At 46.8% G+C, this 23,459-nt stretch overlaps 1 protein-coding gene across 1 annotated transcript in view; it reads left to right on the top strand.

Annotated features, from left to right (window-relative positions):
- Positions 1-23,459, top strand: part of LOC139264669 (integrin beta-1-like) — a 174,930-nt gene that overhangs the window by 23,325 nt on the left and 128,146 nt on the right. The window contains exon 2 of the mRNA XM_070881540.1: positions 22,410-22,479. Within this exon, the coding sequence (XP_070737641.1) occupies positions 22,410-22,479 (70 nt within the window). The remainder of the gene's footprint in view (positions 1-22,409; positions 22,480-23,459) is intronic.

A 23,459-nucleotide genomic window follows, 5' to 3' on the forward strand; every position in this document is an offset into this window, starting at 1 on the left:
AGGTTTACGCACTGTGCTATGTGGAAACGTAGCACTCACTGTGATCTCTGATTAACCTGGTTGCTCATCCCTTTAAATACTCTCCCGACATCGCCCAAAGAAGCTGGGACCCCCTGCTTTCTTTGGCATGTTCAGCGGCTGTTGGTAAGTGAGGCGCACAAACCTAATTTCGTTAGAGGAAATGGAGGATAGATGTGGGGCAGAGGCGTCAAGGGAGGGTGGCGATGATATGGTTTTGAAACGGAGGGTGGCAGTATTTGAGGAGAGGGAACCATCACCTACAAATTCCCCTCCAAGTCTCATTTGGACATACATCACTGTTCTTTCATCGTCACAGGGTCGGAATCCTTGAATTTCCTACCTAGCAGCATTCTGGGAGCACCATCAGCCTAAGATCTGCAATGGTTCAGGAATGCCCAATACCACCTTTGAAGGGAAACTAGCAATGGCTTTTCAGGGTTGCTCACACCTGTAAGAACAAAATACTTGTTATGTATGTAAACATTGTAACTGTGTAAGACTTGCCACCAGAGGGCGCAACTGTTGGAGGCCCAAGGGTCACCTGCACACCTCGTGCAAGGGAGTATAAAAGGTTGTCTGCCATGCTGCTAAGGCACTCTGGAGTTGTATTAAAGAGACTAAGGTCACATCAGTTTTAGCTCACAGTACTCAGTCTTGTGGAGTTCTTCCAAACTTAACAATTGGTGACGAGTAACAGATTACGAACTTTCACACGATCATGGCTGCTGTTGGCATTTTAGAGAGATTTGTAGATGGTGACGATTTGGAAGCCTTCGTTAAGTATCTCGACCAGTACTTCGTGGCCAATGAGCTGGATGGGGAAGATAAAGCGATCAAGCGCAGGGCGATTCTCCTCACCGTGTGTGGGTCCACAATATACGGCCTCATCAAGAATCTGCTAGCACCGGAGGAACCAGTGGAGACATATACAGAGTTGTGTACGCTCGTTCGGAACCCCCTCAAGCCGAAGGAGAGCGTCTTAATGGCCAGGTATAGCTTCTACACGCACCATCGCTCCGAGGGCCAGAACGTGGTGAGTTATGTCGCCGACCTGAGACGCCTTGCGGGATCTTGCGAATTTGCTGGATTTTTAGGGGAAATGCTGCGGGACATTTTTGTGCTTGGCATCGGCCACGAGGTCATTCTTCGCAAGCTGCTGTCCGCCGAATCCCTAGACCTGACCAAGGCCATCACGATAGCCCAGGCATTCATATCCATGAGCGATAATACCAGACAGATATCTTCCCAGCATCGAAGCTCACCAGCAAGTACTGTGCATAAAATAATGTTGCTGGCAGGCAGAACTGCATATGGCAGGGTCTACACGCCTGCAGCTGCAAGACCTAGGATGACTCAGAGTCCGCCATCGGGCGTGAATGCAAATCCATTAGCACCATGTTGGCGCTGCGGGGGTAATCATCGAGCCCATCAATGTCGATTCAAGCAGTACATGTTCAAAGGCTGGGAAACAATGGGGCACCTCCAACGAATACGCAAGTGCTGCGATTCACCACGTGTCAGAGTCGGCAGAGGATGATCGATCTGGCGCGAATCACGCAGAACAAACGAGAGGCAACTCAACCCGAGGAAGAAGTGTATGGGGTACACACCTTCACCACCAAGAGCCCTCCTATCATGTTGAAAGTCAAACTGAAATGTATTCTGGTATCAATGGAGTTGGACACGGGGGCGAGTCAGTCAATTATGAGCCAGAAGGCTTTTGAGAAACTGTGGGGCAACAAGGCACAAAGGCCCAAACTGAGCCCGATTCAGACAAAGCTGCGCACCTACACCAAATAGCTCATACCAGTCATTGGCAGTGCGGCAGTTAAGGTATCGTACGATGGAGCTGTGCATGATTTATTCCTGTGGATTGTACCAGGCGATGGCCCAACGCTATTCGGCAGAAGCTGGCTGGGAAAGGTTTGGTGGAACAGGGACGACATCAAAGCACTATCTTCAGTGGATGATTCCTCGTGCACCCAAGTGTTGAGCAAGTTTCCGTCGCTATTTGAACCAGACATCAGCAAATTCACAGGCGCCAAGGTGCAGATCCATTTAGTCCCCGATGCAAGGCCCATTCATCACAAGGCTCGAGCGGTTCCATATATGATGAGAGAGAAAGTCAAGATCGAACTGGACAGACTTCAATGAGAGGGAATCATATTGCCAGTCGAGTTCAACGAGTGGGTCAGTCTGATTGTTCCGGTGTTGAAAAGCGATGGCACGGTCAAAATCTGCAGAGACTACAAGGTAATGATCAACAGAGTCTCGTTACAGGACCAGTACCCGCTACCCAAGGTGGATGACCTGTTCGCAACGTTAGCAGAGGGGAAGTCGTTCACCAAGTTGGACCTAACCTCCGCCTACATGACACAGGAGCTGGCTGAATGTTGAAAAGATTGATGTGCATCAACATACACAAAGGACTGTTTATATACCACAGGTGCCCTTTTGGGATTCGCTCGGCTGCTGCCATCTTCCAGAGGAACATGGAGAGTCTGCTGAAATCGATTCTGCGCACCGTTGCATTTCAAGACGACATCCTGATCACCGGTTGTGAAACCACCAAACACCTGCACAACCTGGAAGAGGTTCGAAGTTGACTAGACAGAGTGGGACTCAGGCTGAAACGCTCCAAGTGTGTTTTCCTGGTGCCAGAGGTTGAATTTTTTGGGAAAAAGATTGTGGCAGATGGCATCAGACCAACGGACTCAAAGACAGAGGCCATCAAGAATGCACCCAGACCACAGAATGTGACGGAGCTGAATTCATTCCTGGGACTCCTCAACTATTTTGGTAACTTTCTACCCAGGTTAAGCACTATGCTGGAACCGTTGCACATGTTGCTACATAAGGGTGACGACTGGGTTTGGGGTAAATCTCAAGAGACAGCCTTTGAGAAGGCCAGAAACCTACTTTGTTCTAATAAGTTACTTGTACTGTATGACCCGTGCAAACGATTAGTGCTAGCTTGTGATGCATCTTCGTACAGGATCGGCTGTGTGTTACAGCAAACCAATGTATCGGGCAAACTTCAACCGGTTGCATACGCGTCTAGAAGTCTGTCTATGGCTGAAAGAGCCTACAGTATGGTCGAGAAAGAGGCGTTAGCATGTGCATATGAGGTTAAGAAAATGCACCAATACCTATTTGGACTTTGGTTTGAGCTTGAAACCGATCACAAACCGCTCATTTCACTGTTTTCAGAAAGCAAAGTTATAAACACCAATACTTCATCCCTCATCCAAATATGGGCACTAACTTTGTCCAACTATGACTATGTTATCCGCCACAGACCAGGCACTGAGAACTGTGCTGATGCCCTCAGTCGGCTACCATTGCCCACTACCGGGGTGGAAATGGCGCAGCCCGCAGACTTACTTCTGGTCATGGATTTCTTTGAAAGCGAGTGGTGAACCTGTGGAATTCTCTACCACAGAAAGTTGTTGAGGCCAATTCACTAAATATATTCAAAAAGGAGTTAGATGTAGTCCTTACTACTAGGGGGATCAAGGGGTATGGCGAGAAAGCAGGAACAGGGTACTGAAGTTGCATGTTCAGCCATGAACTCATTGAATGGAGGTGCAGGCTCGAAGGGCCAAATGGCCTACTCCTGCACCTATTTTCTATGTTCTATGTTTCTATGTTCTATTTGTCACTGCTCGCCAGATCAGGACCTGGACCAGCCAGGATCCTGTGCTATCACTTGTAAAAAGTTACGTCCTCAATGGGAGCTGGTCGGCCGTTCCCGGGAAGATGCCAGATGAAATTAAGCCGTTTCACTGACGCAAAGGTGAAATGTCCATCTAGTCGGACTGTCTCTTATGGGGTAATCGTATGGTTTTGCCAAAAAAAAGGCAGGGAAACATTTATACGCGACCTACACAGTACCCACCCAGGCATAGTCATGATGAAGGGTTTAGCCAGGTCGCATGTTTGGTGGCCCGGCATTGACTTGAACTTAGAGCCATGCGTACACCAGTGCAACACATGCTCACAACTGAGCAATGTACCAAAGGAGGCTCCATTGAGTCTGTGGTCATGGCCCTCCAAACCGTGGTCCAGGATCCCTGTAGATTTTGCTGGCCCCTTTCTCGGAAAGATGTTTTTAGTTGTAGTGGACGCTCACTCTAAATGGATTGAATGCATAATCATTTCATCCAGCACATCCACTGCCACCATTGAAAGCCTCTGGGCTATGTTCGCCACCCATGGCTTGCCCGACGTCAGTGACAATGGACCGGGTTTCATCAGCTTGGAATTCAAGAGTTTATGACCTGCAATGGCATCAAGCATGTTAGGTCTGCCCCATTTAAGCCTGCATCCAATGGTCAACGGAACGGGCAGTCCAAACTATCAAGCAGAGCTTGAAACGTGTGATGGAAGGCTCCTTGCAAACCTGCTTATCTCGGGTTCTGCTCAGCTACCGGACGCAACCCCACTCGCTTACTGGGGTTCCCCTTGCAGAATTGTTAAAAAAATGAAAAGAGTACTCAAAACCAGGCTCTCCCTAGTCCACCCAGATCTCAATGATCATGTGGAAACCCGGCATCACCGGCAAAACATGTACCAGGATTGTGCGGCTGTATTGTGTGACATTGATGTTAACGGTCATGGTCCTAAATGGGTTGCTGGCACTGTCTTGGCCAAGGAGGGGAATAGAGTGTTTATAGTCAAACTATTGAATGGACAAACATGCAGAAAGCATTTGTATCAGACCAAATTGTGGTTCACCGACAACCAGGAACAACCTGAAGAGGACATCACCATCATCGATCCACCAACACACACCCAACCAGCAATTGACCTCACTGTCAATCAAGAGGATGAACCCACCATTCCCAACAGTCCTGTCAGACCAGCCGCTCCGCAGTGCAGCAATGGTCCGACCAACTCACCCATACCACTCAGACGATCAACCAGGGAGCGTAGGGCCCCGGATCGTCTCAACTTGTAAATAATTTGTATCAAAGACTGGGGGGAGTGGGTAAGTGATGTTATGTATGTAAACATTGTAACTGTGTAAGACTTGCTACCAGAGGGCGCAATTGTTGGAGGCCCAAGGGTCTCCTCGTGCAAGGGAATATAAAAGGTTGTCTGTCATGCTGCTTAGGCACTCTGGAGTTGTATTAAAGAGACTAAGGTCACATCAATTTTAGCTCACAGTACTCAGTCTTGTGGAGTTCTTCCATACTTAACAATAATAAAACATAATTTCCCTTCCCCAGTACTTGTAGTACTTTGGTTTAATCAAACATGTGAAAGTTACCTTCTGATTATTTAGGGTAGGAAGCTTCTTCACTTGCTGTCTTCCAGTGCTCTCATCTGGTGCAGCTTGGAGCCCGTTATTTTTCTGTGTGCTTTAAGATTTTCTCAGCATCTGATGTCTTCTCTGGTCAAGAATTGAAGTGTGCTTTAGAAGGTAAGGTCCTTAATTACAACAGGAGTGCAGAACACACTTTTGTATGGTGCCATGATATTAGATGGGCAAAACCAAGTAGTTTTCCCTAGTTGATTAAGTCTTCTCCTCTTCTCCTTAGGCAGTCGCTCATGTTGAGAATGACTTGCTTCCAAGGGATGAGTTCTCAGGTGTTTCAATGAAGGACCTAATATTCTAGGTCCCAAACTGCATATTGAAGGGGGGAAGATGCCTGTGCGTGGATTTTTTTAACGTGTGGTGGCTGTTGCACACCAGCCTTTCAACAGCAACCAGTGGTTGATCAAGTATTCAAGTGTATGTGAAAGTTGAATTACGTTTTCAGAGCAAGGCATATTATAGATTCTAGGTGATGTCCAGTGGCATTTATGGGTAGTCTGTAGTCTAAAGTGTGGTTGCGATCTTGAGCTGTGAAGGTGGAGTTGTAGTTAACCTCAGATAAGTCCCAGGGAAGTGGTCAAAGTAGACACATCTTGAGGTCAATTAGAAGCTATTTACTCCAGCATTTCTGGAGAATGGCAGCTGCTTCTGCTGTTGGGGAGAGGCCAGGTTATCAAGGTCAGAGAAAGGAAAAAACAGCAAGAAATGATTGACTTTCCCTTTTTTAAAGTCTTTTTTGTTCAGACTGTTTTTTCATCTGTCACAAGTTGTGACACTTTGAAGAGCAATGTCACAAGAATCATGGTCACATGCGAAATGCGTTTTATCATCTAAGGTTACCGTGGACTGCCCTCCAGCAGGTTTGCTTGTAATCTCAATGTTTTTGCATGCTGAGGAAGCTGACTAGCTGAAGGGGCTTGGAGAGATTGACCTCTGAACAGGCAGTAAAGTTCTGACCTTATATGGAAACAATTCCTCTGTTAGTTGATGCAGTGTCATGCATAATCTGTGCCAGAATAGCTTTTTTGTAGCACGTCGCACTCCCAGAGTACATACTGTTACCATATTGAGAAATATTTTGTTCATTGTTTTGTTCTATTTCAGACTCAGTGCTTGGAAAAATTTTTCAGTCAGCAGGGACATCAGCTATTAATCACATTTTAACTCTAAAAGGTTTTATTAAAAAATGGCGTAAACACGCCATAACATATAGGAACCACGCTGTATTCTTTCTTACTCAGTAAATCACTGTCGAAATTGTTCTGCAAAGTGCCTAATCCTTTTTTGTCATGAAGAACTTGTATTTATACTCAAAAGAACGACAGCAGCTATTACAGTAAAACACGTCCTACTTTAATAGGTTTTTTCAAAGGCTAATTTGAAAGTGTTTTGAGATATAAAAGTACAGGTATTATTTGCCTCAGCTGGTGCTTTTGATTTTAGATGCAGTAACAGGTAGAATGCTTTATAAATGTCACAGGCACATTATTATTTTTAAACATTTTCATGGTGAAGTTTTATGTGTTTTGAAGTGATGGATGTTAACAATGGGGAGTGGATACATTTATGTTGGAATCATCTCCCCTCTTCCAGATCAGATGTAGTTTAAATGCAGAGTGAATGTCCTATTCTGGCAATTCAGGTGGGGCCAGACGGGGAGGAAGGAGGTAACTACAACGGTAGCTTCTCTGGTGCCAGTTTTCTGTCCCCGTCTCTCTCCTGAATGTGCAGTATGGTTCATCGTCACCTCCAAGTCACACACCATCCTGACTGGGACGTAATAGTCCAGGACAAAATCCTGGAACTCTCTACTTAATATCACTGTGGGAGCACCTTCACCACACAGACTGCAATAATTCACAAAGCAAGCTCACCGCCACCTTCTCAAGGGCAACCAGGGACGGGCAATACAAGGCCGGGCTTGCCTGCGACACCCACATCGCGAGAATGAATTTTTTTTTAAACTCGCCCACTGGTCATTATTTACGTGAGACTATACTGAGAAAGGAAACAACACCCTCAAAGACTCCCTGATAAAGTGCAACATCCCCACCGACACCTGGGAGTCCCTGGCCAAAGACCGCCCTAGTTGGAGGTAGTGCATCCAGGAGGGTGCTGAGCTCCTCAAGTCTCATCGCCGGGAGCATGCAGAAATCAAGCGGCAGGCAGCGGAAAGAGCGTGCGGCAAACCAGTTCCACCCACCCTTTGTCTCAACAACTATCTGTCCCACCTGTGACAGGGACCGTGGTTCTCGTATTGGACTGTTCAGCCACCTAAGGACTCATTTTAAGAGTGGAAGCAAGTCTTCCTCGATTCCGAGAGACTGCCTATGATGATGATGATGAGACTATACTGTAAATATTGGCAGGATATTTGTTCATGGAAACAGCTGATCTTGTCCTCACCCTTAATCCATTCATCCAGCAGGAAAGGTTGGATAGTGACCCCATATTAGTTTGAAAACACTGCTGGCCAAACTCCATCTTGGCTGAAGTCAGCTTATTCAGCACAGACCAGGATCAAACTAGGGGCTAGACTTTCCACTTCACATCGCCCATCTAAGGCCCATCTGTGGCCCAAAATGGACTTCTATCGCCCATTTTGAGCAAAAAGTGGAAACTAGGCCCAAAATATCGCTGGAAAAATAGGCCCCCCAAGTTTCCACTTTAATCACTGAGATGATCGCCCAAATGATCGCCCACACAAGGCCCCTCCCAAGTTTCAGCACTTAGCATGCACTTCGCTGGGCTGATGCAAGGCCCAAAAGAGTGCTCAAAAATAGTTGCTTTTTCAGAGCCTTAGAGAGGGAAATAGGCACTACGGACACCATTTCTAGCCTCTGAGGAAGGGTGCAGAATTGTTCTGAGTTATTAGAGAGTAAAATTGATGCAAATTGTACTCAGAAATTTGGGACAGGGAATATAAATAGGTATTATCACCTTATTTATGCATATATTGGAATTATTTATTAAATAGCTTTTACATAGTGAAGTTATTTAATGATATTCCGTGGGGAAACAGAATAAACAAACAAATCTGCATGAAGAACAGTATGTTGTAAAACTTATGTAAGTAAGAGAGAAGGTTCAAAAGTTGTAGAACATTTTTTTTTAAATTAACAAACAAAGAACTAATGAACAACACCCTCCCTCTAACCCACCACCCCCCGCACCAACCTACCCTTCCCTCAAAATCCCCAAAATGTTACAAGAAGAAGAAATGAACATTTTACAGAACAAGTGACCATTTAAGTAATGATAACAAGTGACCATTTCAGCCACGCGAACAAGTGACCATCTCAGTTATGATAACAATTGACCACTTCAGTCATAACAACAAGTGACCATTTCAGTGATGACAACAAGTGACCATTTAAGTGATGACAACAAGTGACCATTTCAGTCATGCCAACAAGTGACCATTTCAGTGATGAAAACAAGTGACCATTACAGTGATGATAACAAGTGACCATTTCAGTCATGATAACAAGTGACCATTTCAGTCATGCCAACAAGTGACCATTTCAGTCATGACAATAAGTGACCATTTCAGTCATGCCAACAAGTGACCATTTCAGAAAGAATGGAAAGGGAACAGTTAAGTAATGATAACAAGTGAACAAGTGAACATTTAACTTTATACTGGGTTGCGTAAAATTTAGTTATGTTTAAATGTACCCAATAACATTGCAGATTCTAGTTACTATTTAGGTCATTAAATAATACATAAATATAAATTTCAACTACTCTCGCAGCTGCCAGTAGGCTGTTCCACCGTTTGCGGCACTGGTCCGGTGTGTGCGTTTCATTGGAGGCCGATGTGACTACATCGGCTATTTAGGACCAATTCCTGCGATATGCACGGGGTGGAGGTTTCCCCTGCCCACCCCGTGTCAGATCCTCCAACCTGGAGCTGACAGCATTTACGAGGACCTCATTTGCCTCTTCGCTGAAGGGTTTGGCCCTTCTCTTTCCTGCACCTCCCTCCATTCTTTAAATTTATCTGAAATTTGGATAAGAATTTCTGACCTGCTTCCTTTCTCCTCTCTCTCTCTCTCTCCCAGACCCACCCAGAGCTTCTGAGCATGTGTGAAGACCCATGACCTCTCAAAACGTGGGAAGAAGCATCAACCTGAAAAAAAAATCAACCTGCACATGCGCAGTAATGCGTTGCTGGGGAAGCTATTTTTTTCATTCACTTCCGTTTTCTTTGGGCGATCAGGAGATCGCCGAGAAATGACATCGCCCATTTGACATCGCTGGGCTAAGGCCGAGTGGAAAAGCGCAAAAAAAAAATGGGCCTTGAGCCGGCGATCAGCACGGGCGATAGGTCCCACATCGCTGGAACAAAGCCCATTTTTTTCGACCTTAGCCTGAAAGTGGAAAGCCTAGCCCCAGGTTTCTTCCTGATCTGCTGCACCATGCAGCATAGTTGCTCACTAAACCAGTGGTATGGAACAATACATGAAGGACGGTGTTAGGGCTCAACTTTGGTCGAGCCCGTTTATCGGCGCACTTACTGGAGTCGCGCCGTTTATGTACATTCCGCGATGCGGCGGAAAATTTTTTTGCAACTTTGGCTGCTGTCTGACTTCTTCACTGCAGTCGCGCAGTGTGGCCAGTTGACTCGGGGGGGGGGGGGGGTGGAGTGGAGCCTGCGTTCTGCGCTGGAAAATGTGCTGGGACATCTGAACATGCGCACTGGAGAATGGTGATGTCCGCGCATGCGCAATAGCGCTGCGAGTTGGCAATCGGCCATTTTTAATGAGCTAGCTAGTTGCTTATATTTTGGTGCCAGAAGGAGTGCTGTGGTAGGAAAATCACTGCTGAATTCAAGAAACAGTGCTCTGTTTGGTAAAATCAGTGCTGCATGTCAGCAGAAATGCCAGAAGGAGTGCTGTATATGGAAAAATAAGTTTACTGTATGTTTGGAAAAATCACTGTGTGTCTAAGAGCATTGGAAAAACACTGAGTGTCTCAGAGCAGCTGCAGCAATACAGGAATGCAGCAACGTGCATTAAGAACAAAGAATTTCTTGCTGGAAGAAGTGGAGACACTAGTTAATGTCATTGAGACCAGATGGCAGGAGCTGAATACCAGCAGAGGTCACATAAAAGTGCCACCCAAAGAAATGAAGAAAGGCTGGAACCAAGTTGCAGAAGATTTCTGCGCATTGGTGAACATCAAGAGATCTGGAAGCCAATGTAAAAAGAAATGGCAGGACCTTGGTCAAGTAGTTAGTGTAAGTAATATTTACATTTATTCAATGCAATTGCAATTGTAAATGTGGCCAGCTGTATATGTCCCACCCAGCAGAAAGACACCCTCTCTAAAAAGTTGCATTTTCATCTTTGCAGAAGAAATTGTCCCACAACAAAAGGGAAAGAACTCGAACAGGAGGAGGCTCACCAAATCTGCACGCACTGACACTATTGGAAGAAAGGGTCACTGCTTTGATGGGTCCTGCCTGGAGAAAAACAATCAGTACTGCACAAGCCGGGCTCACACTCGAGGGAGAGGGTAAGTCCTGAAAATTCATCGTGGCCCTTCAAATCAACCTGCTGCCTGGCCTGTGATGTGTGATCCAACTCATGCCACCCCTCCTGCCCCCTCCTCTGCTGCTAACCATTTGATTGTTCTGTTATATTTTGGAGAATCTGATGCCAATCCTGAAGATGCAGAAGAAGATTCAGACGCGGACGAGCCTGAAGACGAGAACATCTTGAAGCCAACCCTCCAGACCAACATGGGGGTGAGGGGGAGTTGGATGAAGCTACCACTTATATACTGAATATGGAGCATGTGCAGTTCTCAGAGTTGCCAGCCCCTTCCATAACTAGTGATTTGAGTTCTGGTGGGACATTCCTTGGTTTCTCACTGTCCGAGGTTGTGGGTCCCTGTAGTGGGCTGCTGCAAGTAACACCCAGGGCCCCACCGTCCGAGGCTGTGGCTTCCACTGGGATGCTGCGAGGCAGACCCAGGGTGAGGGGAAGGAGAAATCGACTCCGCTCTCCTGAGATGCAGGATGCAACAGATGTGGTTCAGATTGAGTAGGGAGAGCATTGACCTTACCCGATCACTCCTGGACACCATCAGTGGGGTGAGTGATGAGGTAGCGGGACTGTCGGCAATGATATGAGAAATAGGAATGATGTCCGCAAACAACAGTGAGGGAATAGTGTCCATCGGAGGAGGCGGCGTGGGAGATTGGAGGAGATCTATAAAAGGCCCAATGTCGGAGGAGCAGCGGGACATCAGAGGAGGCGGCGCGGGAGATCGGAGGAGGCCAGCTGGTGCAGCTGCAGCAGGGAGAGAAGGCAAAAAAGAAGTGAAAAGAAATCGAAGGGTGACGTCACAGCCAAGGGGGTAAGTGATTGGCTGGTGATTGGTGAGTAGTTTTTCTTTTTCTTTTCCTTTATCAGTAGGTAACCTTTATCATTGTTGCCAAATTAAGTGAATTTAAGGGTTAAGTCATGGCAGGAGAGCCCAGGCCCGTGTCATGTTCCTTCTGTGCTATGTGGGAACTCGGGGACGCTTCCATGTGTCCCTGACGACTAAATGTGCGGGAAGTGTATCCTGCTGCAGCTCCTGACAGACCACATTACGGCACTGGAGCTGCACATGGATTCACTCTGGAGCATCCGCGATGCTGAGGATGTCGTGAATAGAACGTTTAATGAGTTGGTCACACCACAGCTAAAGGTTACACAGGCAGATAGGGAATGGGTGACCATCAGGAAGAGCAGTGGAAGGAAGGAGGTGCAGGGGTCCCCTGCGGTCATCCCCCTCCAAAACAGATACGCTGCCTTGGGTGCTGTTGGGGGGTTGACTCACTAGGGGAGGGCAGCAGCAGCCAAGTTCATGGCACCGTGGGTGGCTCTGCTGCACAGGAGGGCAGGAAAAAGGGTGGGAGAGCTATAGTGGTAGGAGATTCTATTGTAAGGGAAATAGATAGATGTTTCTGTGACCGCAATCGAGACTCCAGGATGTATGTTGCCTCCCGGGTGCAAGGGCAAGGACGTCTCGGTGCGGCTGCAGGACATTTTGGAGGAGGAGGATGAACAGCCAATTGTCGTGGTGCATATAGGTACCAACGATATAGGTAAAAAACGGGATGAGGTCCTACAAGCTGAATTTAGGGAGCTAGGAGTTAAATTAAAAAGTAGGACCTCAAAGGTAGTAATCTCAGGATTGCTGCCAGTGCCACGTGCTAGTCAGAGTAGGAATTGTAGGATAGCTAAGATGAATACATGGCTTGAGGAATAGTGCAAGAGAGAGGGATTCAAATTCCTGGGACATTGGAGCCGGTTCTGGGGGAGGTGGGACCAGTACAAACCGGATGGTTCGCACCTGGGCAGGACCAAAACCAATGTCCGAGGGCGGTGTTTGCTAGTGCTGTTGGGGAGGGGTTAAACTAATATGGCAGGGGAATGGGAACCTATGCAGGGAGATAGAGGGAAGTAGAATGGGGGCAGAAGCAAAAGATAAAAAGAAGAAAAGTAAAAGTGGAGGACAGAGAAACCCAAGGCAAAAAGCAAAAAGGGCCATATTACAGCAAAAGTCGAAAGGGGCAAAGTGTGTTAATAGCTAAAGGCTCTGTGCCTCAATGCGAGGAGTATTTGTAATAAGGTGGACGAATTAACTGCAGATAGCTATTAATTAATATGATATAATTGGCATTACGGAGACATGGCTCCAGGGTGACCAATGCTGGGAACTCAACATCCAGGGGTATTCAACATTCAGGAAGGATAGACAGAAAGGAAAAGGAGTTGGGGTAACGTTGCTGGTTAAAGAGGAAATTAATGCAATAGTAAGGATGACAATTAGCTTGGATGATGTGGAATCTGTATGGGTAGAGCTGCGGAATACCAAAGGGCAGAAAACGCTATGGGAGTTGTGTACAGACCACCAAACAGTAATAGTGAGGTTGGGGACAGCATCAAACAAGAAATTAGGGATGCATTCAATAAGGGTACAGCAGTTATCATTGGCGACTTTAATCTGCATATAGATTGGGCTAACCAAACAGGTAGCAATATGGTGGAGGAAGATTTCCTAGAATGTATTAGGGATGGTTTTCTAGACCAATATGTCGAGGAACCAACTAGAGGGCTGGCCATCCTAAACTGGGTGATGCGTAATGAGAAAGGACTAATTAGCAATCTTATTGTGCGAGGCCCCTTGGGAAAGAGTGACCATAATATGGTAGAATTCTTTATTAAGATGGAGAGTGACACAGTTAATTCAGAGACTAGGGTCCTGAACTTAGGGAAAGGTAACTTCGATGGGATGAGGTGTGAATTGGCTAGAATAGAGTGGCGAATGATACTTAAAGGGTTGATGGTGGATAGGCAATGGCAAACATTTAAGGATCACATGGATGGACTTCAACAATTGTACATCCCGGTCTGGAGTAAAAATAAATTGGGGAAGGTGGCTCAACCGTGGCTAGCAAGGGAAATTAAGGATAGTGTTAAATCCAAGGTAGAGGCATATAAATTGGCCAGAAAAAGCAGCAAACCTGAGGACTGGGAGAAATTTAGAATTCAGCAGAGAAGGACTAAGGTTTAATTAGAAGGGGGAAAATAGAGTATGAGAGGAAGCTTGCTGGAAACATAAAAACTGACTGCAAAAACTTCAATAGATATGTGAAGAGAAAAAGATTAGTGAAGACAAATGTAGGTCCCTTGCAGTCAGATTCAGGTGAATTTATAATGGGGAACAAAGAAATGGCAGACCAATTGAACAACAACTTTGGTTCTGTCTTCACGAAGGAAGACACAAATAACCTTCCGGAAATACTAGGCGACAGAGGGTCTTGGGAGAAGGAGGAACTGAAGGAAATCCTTATTAGTCAGGAAATTGTGTTAGGGAAATTGATGGGATTAAAGGCCGATAAATCCCCAGGGCCTGATAGTCTGCATCCCAGAGTACTTAAGGAAGTGGCCCTAGAAATAGTGGATGCATTGGTGATCATTTTCCAGCAGTCTATCGACTCTGGATCAGTTCCTATGGACTGGAGGGTAGCTAATGTAACACCACTTTTTAAGAAAGGAGGAAGAGAGAAAACAGGTAATTATAGACTGGTTAGCCTGACATCAGTGGTGGGGAATACGTTGGAATCAATTATTAAAGATGAAATAGCAGCACATTTGGAAAGCAGTGACAGGATCGGTCCAAGTCAGCATGGATTTATGAAAAGGAAATCATGCTTGACAAATCTTCGAGAATTTTTTGAGGATGTAACTAGTAGAATGGACAGGGGAGAACCAGTGGATGTGGTGTATTTGGACTTTCAAAAGGCTTTTGACAGGGTCCAACACAAGAAATTGGTGTGCAAAATCAAAGCACATGGTATTGGGGGTAATGTATTGACATGGATAGAGAACTGGTTGGCAGACAGAAAGCAGAGAGTCGGGATAAATGGGTCCTTTTCAGAATGGCAGGCAGTGACTAGTGGAGTGCTGCAGGGCTCAGTGCTGGGACCCCAGCTCTGTACAATATACATCAATGATTTAGATGAAGAAATTGAGTGTAATATCTCCAAGTTTGCAGATGACACTAAGCTGGGTGGCAGTGTGAGTTGCGAGGAGGATGCTAAGAGGCTGCAGGGTGACTTGGACAGTTTAGGTGAGTGGGCAAATGCATGGCAGATGCAGTATAATGTGGATAAATGTGAGGTTATCTACTTTGGTGGAAAAAACACGAGGGCAGAATATTATCTGAATGGCGGCAGATTAGGAAAAGGGGAGGTGCAACGAGACCTGGGTGGCATGGTATCTCAGTCATTGAAAGTTGGCATGCAGGTACAGCAGGCGGTGAAGAAGGGAAATGGCATGTTGGTCTTCATAGCTAGGGGATTTGAGTATAGGAGCAGGGAGGTCTTACTGCAGTTGTACAGGGCCTTGGTGAAGCCTCACCTGGAATATTGTGTTCAGTTTTGGTCTCCTAATCTGTGGAAGGATGTTCTTGCTATTGAGGGAGTGCAGCGAAGGTTCACCAGACTAATTCCCGGGACTGACCTATGAGGAGAGACTGGATCGACTGGGCCTGTATTCACTGGATTTTAGAAGAATGAGAGGGGATCTCATAGAAACATATAAAATACTGACGGGACTGGACAGGTTAGATGCAGGAAGAACGTTCCCAATGTTGGGGAAGTCGAGAACCAGGGGACACAATCTAAGGACAAGGTGTAAGCCAATTAGGACCGAGATGAGGAGAAACTTCTTCACTCAGAGAGTTGTTAACCTGTGGAATTCCCTGCCGCAGAGAGTTGTTGATGACAGTTCGTTGGATATATTCAAGAGGGAGTTAGATATGGCCCATACGGTAAAGGGATCAAAGGGTATGGAGAGAAAGCAGGAAAGGGGTACTGAGGTGATAATCAGCCATGATCTTATTGAATGGTGGTGCAGGCTTGAAGGGCCGAATGGCCTGCTCCTGCACCTATTTTCTATGTTTCTATGTTTCTATGAGGGAGGGAATGTTAGAGGAAGTACAAAGCACAGCAGTGGCCATGAGGGAGGGAATGTCAGAAGTAGTGAAAAGGACGACACTGGCAATGACACAGGCCATTAGGGAGGGAATGTTTCAGTCTGCTGAGACACTGTCAGGGTGCAGGGAGAGCCTGTGTGAGTTAGCTGCTGCAATAAGGGAACACATCCAGACCATGTGACAATTGACAGAATCAACTGCCACTCCCACTGCAATCCCCACACCAGCCTCTGAAGAGACCAAAGCCGGCCCTCCACATTAACACCTGATACCCGCACCCCCCCGCCCCCTCCCCCCCCCCACCACCACCCATCAAGAAGTGCACATTAAACGAGATGTTAGAAGGAATAAGCTTGATGCCAAGGCCAAAATGACTGCGACACTGCCTGCGGGCAGGGGTGGTGCAGCGTCGAAGACCAAGTGCGGCGGGCGGTGTTAGACTAAGAGGGACGAGAGATGGGTGCAGCCTTTCTTTGCTGCTGCTGTTGTTGTTGTTGATGTTGTTACTGTTGTAAATGTTCTCACGTTGAAAGTTTTTTGCAAGTTATGTAAATTTACAAGTTTATAAGTGATTTTAATATTCTTAAGTGATCTTAAAGATTCATATTAAAGTAAAGTTTGATATAAGAATAATTTTATTACAATAAAGTTAAGTACATTGTAAACTTTAGAATAAAATATATTTTACACTAAAACTGAATCATGTTCCATTAACACAACACAACATTACGGAACAGCACCAAAAAATAAACATGACCATGCGGAATAGTTGTCGCTGAGCCCTCAGACGTCTGTAAAGCGTTCACAGATGAGCTGCTGCTGCAAGGCTCGAGCAATCGTGAAAGGAGCTCGATGGCCCGGCCATCTCCATCGTTGTGCTCCAGCCTCAGGCACTTGCATGATATCGTCATCCTCATCATCATCCTCCTCCACCTCCTCCTGCTCGTCGCCTGCATCTTCCAAATCATTATCATCAGCCACTCTCACCGCAGGTGGGGCTTCTTCCACTACCAGCTGCTGCTGCCTCATGCTGGCTAAGTTATGCAGCATGCAGCACGCAACAGTGAACTGACCGACAGTCTCAGGGGAGTATTGCAAGTAGCCTCCGGAATGGTCCAGGCATCGGAAACGCTGTTTCAAGATGCCAATGGTCCTCTCTATGATGCTGTGCGTCGTAATGTGTGACATGTTGTATTGACAGCCAGCTTCCGGCCGGGTTATGCGTAGGGGCGTCATGAGCCAGGTGGCGAGGCCGTACCCTTTGTCTCCCAGTAGTCAGCTCTGCCCTTCTGGCTGTTGCTCAAACATGGCAGATATAACGCTGTCGCATATGTTGTGTCCTTGGATGCTCTAATAACGACTCCGCGTGTTGTACATGAACTGTCGTGACCTGGTGGCCTGCCTTTTATACTAGGCCAGGCACACCTGTACAGGTAACCTACGAGTCTCCCACTGTTGTGCCCTCTGGTGGCACACCTTGTGATAGTACCAACAGTAGCTATGTAGGATACATGACAGCATAGGATGAACACATCATGTGTGCTGCCAGGCTATCTTGCATCGACTGACATGATGCAATGCATGTTGTCACACATGAACTGCACATTAATGGAGTGAAAGCCTTTTCTATTCCTGAACAGCTTGGCATCCTTCAAAGGTGCTCGCAAGGCGATTTGGGTACAATCAATGCAGCCCTGTATCTTTGGGAAGCCAGCAATCCTTGAGAATCCCACAGCCCTGTCATGGATTGCTTGGGCGGTCAGTGGGAACTTGATGAAGTCATTCCTCCGCACATACAGTGCAGCCACGACCTGGCGAATGGAGTCATGTATTGCATGTTGAGAGATGGCGCACACATCTCCAGTTGTAGCTTGAAATGATCCAGAGGCATACAATGAAAAGGTAGCTGTAACCTTCACTTCAACTGACAAAGCAATCCACCTGCCACTTCTCAGCTGCAGGTCTGATCTCAGCAACTCACAGATCTCATGGACAACTTCTCTGCGGAAACGCAGCCTTTTAACATGTTCTGCATCACTCAGGTGCAGCTACGAACGCCTGACTCGAAATTGCCGAGGTGGGTAATGCCTCATGCCCAGCAGCCTACGGGCTCTGATGTTCCTGATGTGATGAGCTCTAATCAAATGTCTCCTACGTAGCACAATGATGCAGAATACTTGCAAAAGGTATGGCATTGTCAGTATTGCCCCCATATCTAAAGTTAAACTTTCAAAGAAGGTCAAAATGGCAGGAAAGCAGGCAGGACAGGTTCGCATTCTCTCTCTTTCACTCTCTCTCTCTCTCTCTCTCTCTCTCTCCTTGCCCCCCCAAGGTCTGTATGGATGGACCACACCCAAACGTCGTTTGTTCTCTCCTCTCTCCCTTCCCCCCTTGAGTCTTGTGACCTCTCTCTCCCTCCTCCCCCCCTTGAGTATTGTGACCTCCCTTGCTCCTCGCCCCCAGCCTCTCTGTTGAATTGCAGCCTCTCCCTCTCTGTGGCCCCCAATGCTTGCCAGCTCCCTCCCTCCCCGCCGCCCCCCCCCCCCAGCTTCTCCATTGATTTGCTTGCAGCCTCTCCGTTGAATCCCCGATGCCGGCCAGTTCACTTGTTCCCGCCCCTAGCCCAGACAAGTGGCCTCCTGGTGCATTATCCCGCCCCTAGCCAAGGCCGAGTGGCCTCCTGGTGCGTTATCCCGCCCCTAGCCCAGGCCGAGTGGCCTCCCGGTGCGTTGTCCCGCCCCTAGCCCAGGCCGAGTGGCCTCCCGGTGCGTTGTCCCATCCCAGCCCAGGTCGAGTGGCCTCCCGGTGCGTTGTCCTGCCCCTAGCCCAGGCCGAGTGGCCTCCCGGTGCATTGTCCCGCCCCTAGCCCAGGCCGAGTGGCCTCCCGGTGCGTTGTCCTGCCCCTAGCCCAGGCCGAGTGGCCTCCTGGTGCGTTGTCCCGCCCCTAGCCCAGGCCGAGTGGCCTCCCGGTGCGTTGTCCTGCCTCTAGCCCAGGCCGAGTGGCCTCCCGGTGCGTTGTCCCACCCCTAGCCCAGGCCGAGTGGCCTCCCGGTGCGTTGTCCCACCCCAGCCCAGGCCGAGTGGCCTCCCGGTGCATTGTCCCACCCCTAGCCCAGGCCGAGTGGCCTCCCGGTACATTGTCCCACCCCTAGCCCAGGCCGAGTGGCCTCCCGGTGCATTGTCCCACCCCTAGCCCAGGCTGAGTGGCCTCCCAGTGCATTGTTCTTCCCCTAGCCCAGGCCGAGTGGCCTCCCAGTGCGTTGTCCTTCCCCTAGCCCAGGCCGAGTGGCCTCCCGCATCAACCTGCTGCCTTCCCGGGCCAAGTGCAGAAAGGTGAATTGCAGTTCGAAGATGAAGGTAGGACTTTAATTTTTTATTTCTTATAGAATTGTTAGTAGTTTTTGTTTGCAAACATTGCTAAGGGTAAGGCTTGGTTGGTTCAGGTCCAGGTCCTATCCGCTTCCTGCCCCTAGCCCAGGCCGAATGGCCTCCGATGTACCTACCTGCGCCGATTTCTTTATCTCTCCGCAAGGGTTTTCTGAAGTGGCCACATACGCTGGCCTAAGTAGAAATGGAGTAACTATTAGCTGGCTAAAGTTGCCTAAATGGGCAGAACTGGCGTAGGTGGCTGGTACCGCCCCCTTTTGAGAAAAAAAACCGAACCTAAAAAAAACGTAACTAAGTGAGTTACGCTGGTGCAAATTGATTGGGGAAACTGGGGATTTTTAAATTACGCCAGAAAAAGCAGCCTACTCCAAAAAAAAACGGAGCAAATCCTGGCCAAAATTGAGCCCTTAGAAACTAAGAATGCCTAAAAATGTATAAAACTAATACGGATGCTGTGTTTTAAATCGTTGTTTTGAACTGGAGACGAGGCGTCTCCTTAGAATGTTACGTAATGCTTAGAAATGCTAATTATCTGTGGTTTTCCAGTTAAAGCTTCAGTTTGTTTATGTATCTTTAAGACGATTTGTATAGAAAGGCTTAGAATGGAAGAAAGTTCCATTGTAGGAATTTATGTCAACACAGGCGTAATGACCGGTTGAGGTGAGAAAGCTCTGGTTTGGCTTCATTCTTCAAAGGATAGAGGACTAGGCTTTGTATTGATTGTACTCAAGGGAATAGGGACAGAGGGAGAAATGAAAGGAATTCCACAGAAAAGCGTCTTCGAGAAGGTATAAACGAAGACATGTGACCAAAATCGTAAGACATCTTTAAGGCGGGTTCTTGAAACAAGAATCGAGACAAAGAACTAGAAGCCTTATTGGATATTAAGTTCTTTGGGGAACCTCTGCAGGTCAAAAGATCTTGTCAATATTCCGGTTCAGGCCCACCCCTAAAAATAGGTTAAAAGTGACTTCCTGGAAGAAAGAGAGAGAGAAGGAGGAAGAAAGAGAGTGAGTGAGAGAGAGCGAAGGAAGCCCTAGATGAAAGTACAGAATTGCTCACGTGTGTCAACTGTCTGTCCGATCGGATCGATTTCAACAATTGTTACAGTCGTATGATTTTACTGTGTAACTAATGTGTTATATTCTGATTAAACACAATATATCCACCATATTGGTTTGCGCTCGTACCTGATTATTTAAAGTGACCAGAGATAGCCGTAAAGAGGCAATTTCTAACAAAGGAAATCTTCTGATTTCCCATATGACGCCCTATACTGACTCAATTCCATGGCAGCATTTGGTCTGCAACTGTTGCAGAGACAGGGCCTGCTCTGTTCTGTCCCACAGGAGAAATACTGGTCCCCACCTTCGTTTTCCCGATTTTTGTATCAGTGAGTGTTCGCTGGCTGCTGACCCCAGGACTATCTCCATTCTCTCTGATGTTCAGACATGCTGCCCTGCTCTCCCAATGTTCAGCTTCACTTCCCAGTCTTCCTGTTGTTGGTTGATTATACTTCGGATGTTGCTGGTTTCACCATTTTGAATTTCACAGGCCTATCCATAGAAAGGTCTGTTCACAGCGCTGCTTCCTTATTGGTGGACTTCAAAGTTCTCCATCTGCAAGGGAGCAGCAGCGAGAACAGAACTTTGCAAACTACCAGGCTGAAAAGAAAGAATGACTTGCATTTATATAGTGCCTTTCACAACCTTAGGACATCCCAAAGCGCTTTACAGCCAACAAAGTACTTTTGAAGTGTAGTCACTGGTGTAATGTAGGAAATGTGGTAGCTAATTTACACACAGCAAGCTTCCATATACAGCAATGTGATAATGATGGTAGCATAGTGGTAATGTTACTGGACTAATAATACAGAGGTTGGGACTAATAAGTCAGAGGCATGAGTTCAAATCCCACCAAGGCAGCTAGGGAAATTTAAATTCAGTTAAAATACACTTGAAGTGCTGTAACCTACAAGGCTATGGACCTAAGCTGGAAAGTGGGATCAGGCTGGATAGCTCTTTGTCGACCCGCATGGAGAAGATAGGCCAAATGGCCTCCTCCTGTACTGTAAATTTCTATGAATGATCAGATAACCTCTTTTTAGTGATGTTGATTGAGAGATAAATCTTGGCCAGTATAAATCATCTCCTTTTCAAAATAGTGCCATGGGATCTTTTACAGCCACATGAGAGGGCAGACAGTCTCTGTTTAATGTCTCATCTCAAAGATAGCACCTCCGATAGTGCAGCGCTCCCTCAGTACTGCACTGGACTGCCAGCCTGGAATTCTGTGCTCAGGTCTCTGGAGTAGGACTTGAACCCACAACCTTCTGACTCAGCAGGCTGACACACAAGTGACCCCAGTGACAACTGAAGAGTACACGGTTTTGTGGGCTACATAGCTACAGCTTGAGGGGAGATATGGCCCATGGTTTATTGTTTGTTTACCACAGGTTTACAGTAAATAGTCTCAAAGAGGTTTGTCCTTTCATGCACTACAGTGGACTCCTTTTGTGTGGTGACTTCTACCAATTACTTTGAATTTACCCATATTTCACTTTAGGAAATGTAAGGGTAGGTTACATTTAACCCAGATGTGCTCAAAGTTGAATGTGTAAAATCTATTGCAGTTCCTGTAGGTATTTAACTCTTTGATAATTGTGCATTTTAATACAAAAATTGCAGATTTTCTTAACAGAAACAAAACCCTACCTATGACTTTTGAGAAAATGGATTCTAAAGTCTGGGGGTCAGTCCAATTTCCATTATTCTGGGCACTATATTCTGTATTGGATTTTACAAAAAATATACCTTAATTTTATCAAGTGGAGAAATCTTCAAATGCTGTTAAAATATGTAGTGGAATCCTGTAACATCTCATCTCAATTGTAGCTCGACAGCTTGTGAGATTTTTAAAAGAAGTATCTGGGCTCCATCAGAAATCTTGCTACCAAATCTGCTTTTGCTTAATTTGTAAAATGAATTGAAATTTTTTTTTAAATAACGTGCTGCAGAGCAAATCGAACCTGTGGAACAGTTTTGAATAACTAAGTAGAATACTATTTGTCAAAACTTGTGCTCTTTCTAAAACTGAAGTCTTATGTGCTTTCACAATGCAAAGATCTACTAATATCTAAATGTAATTCAGAACCCTTCATTACTGTTTCTTTTTCTTTCAGATGGATTTGAAGCATATCCTAACTACAATGTTGATTTGTTGCTGGCTGTGGCAGGGTCTAGCTCACTCAGGTAACACCTTTAAATGAACACAGTATATTCCTGACCATCTAATGGTTGCTTGGGTCAGTGCAGCACTCTTGCCTCTAAATCAGAAGGTTATGGGCTGGATTTTTGATGTTGCCGTTTTCGGGGCAAAAGCAGAGGCGGGGCGGGAAAGTTACCGCCCGGGTAACATCTGCGCTGTGCGGAGAAATTTTTGTCATCTGGGCCCTGCGCTAGGGGCGCAGCGCAACAGGATGCGTTGTGCTACTTTCGCAGCGCAAAAATGGGAACCTCGCCAAATAAAATGTGGAGCCGGGAATGCTCCGATGGAGGCCTTGGGAGGGAAACCCCCCCCCCCAAAAAAATCACAAAAACATTGCCCACACCAACACAGCGCAAATCGCTACAAAAAAAAAGAATAAACACTGCAGTTTATCTACCTCACCGTCGCCGCCAGGGCTGGACCGCTCTGTTTTCCCTGGCCGTCATCGCCGGGCACACTTCGGGACGTACGGCTCGGGTGCGAGTCAAAACTTCTGCCGGTGTCGCAATGAGCGGCGCTCCACACCCGGTGCAGCTCTTCCTGGCGGTGTTTCTAAGCGCCGCTGCAAAAAGGGACTGGAGGATCGCGACAGGGCGCAGAAGACCTCGCCGCCCAATTTCTCGTCGCTCCAGAAACCCGGAGCGCAAAGGTGCCAAAAATCCAGCCCCTTGAGTTTAAACCCCAAAGCAGAACTTGAGCACATAATCTACGTTGATACTTAAATGCAGCTTTGAGGGGGCATTGTCAGAGATAAGAAACATAAGAAATAGGAACAGGAGAAGGCCATTTGGCCCCTCAAGCTTGCTCCGCCATTTAATAAGATCATGGCTGATCTGATCATGCACTCAGCTCCACTTCCCTGTCCGCTCCCCGTAATCCTTTACTCCCTTATCGCTCAAAAATCTATCTCCGCCTTAAATATATTCAATGGCCCAGCCTCCACAGCCCCCTGGAGCAGAGAATT

Source organism: Pristiophorus japonicus, chromosome 5 (assembly GCF_044704955.1).
Source record: "Pristiophorus japonicus isolate sPriJap1 chromosome 5, sPriJap1.hap1, whole genome shotgun sequence".
Classification (NCBI taxonomy): Eukaryota; Metazoa; Chordata; class Chondrichthyes; family Pristiophoridae; genus Pristiophorus; species Pristiophorus japonicus.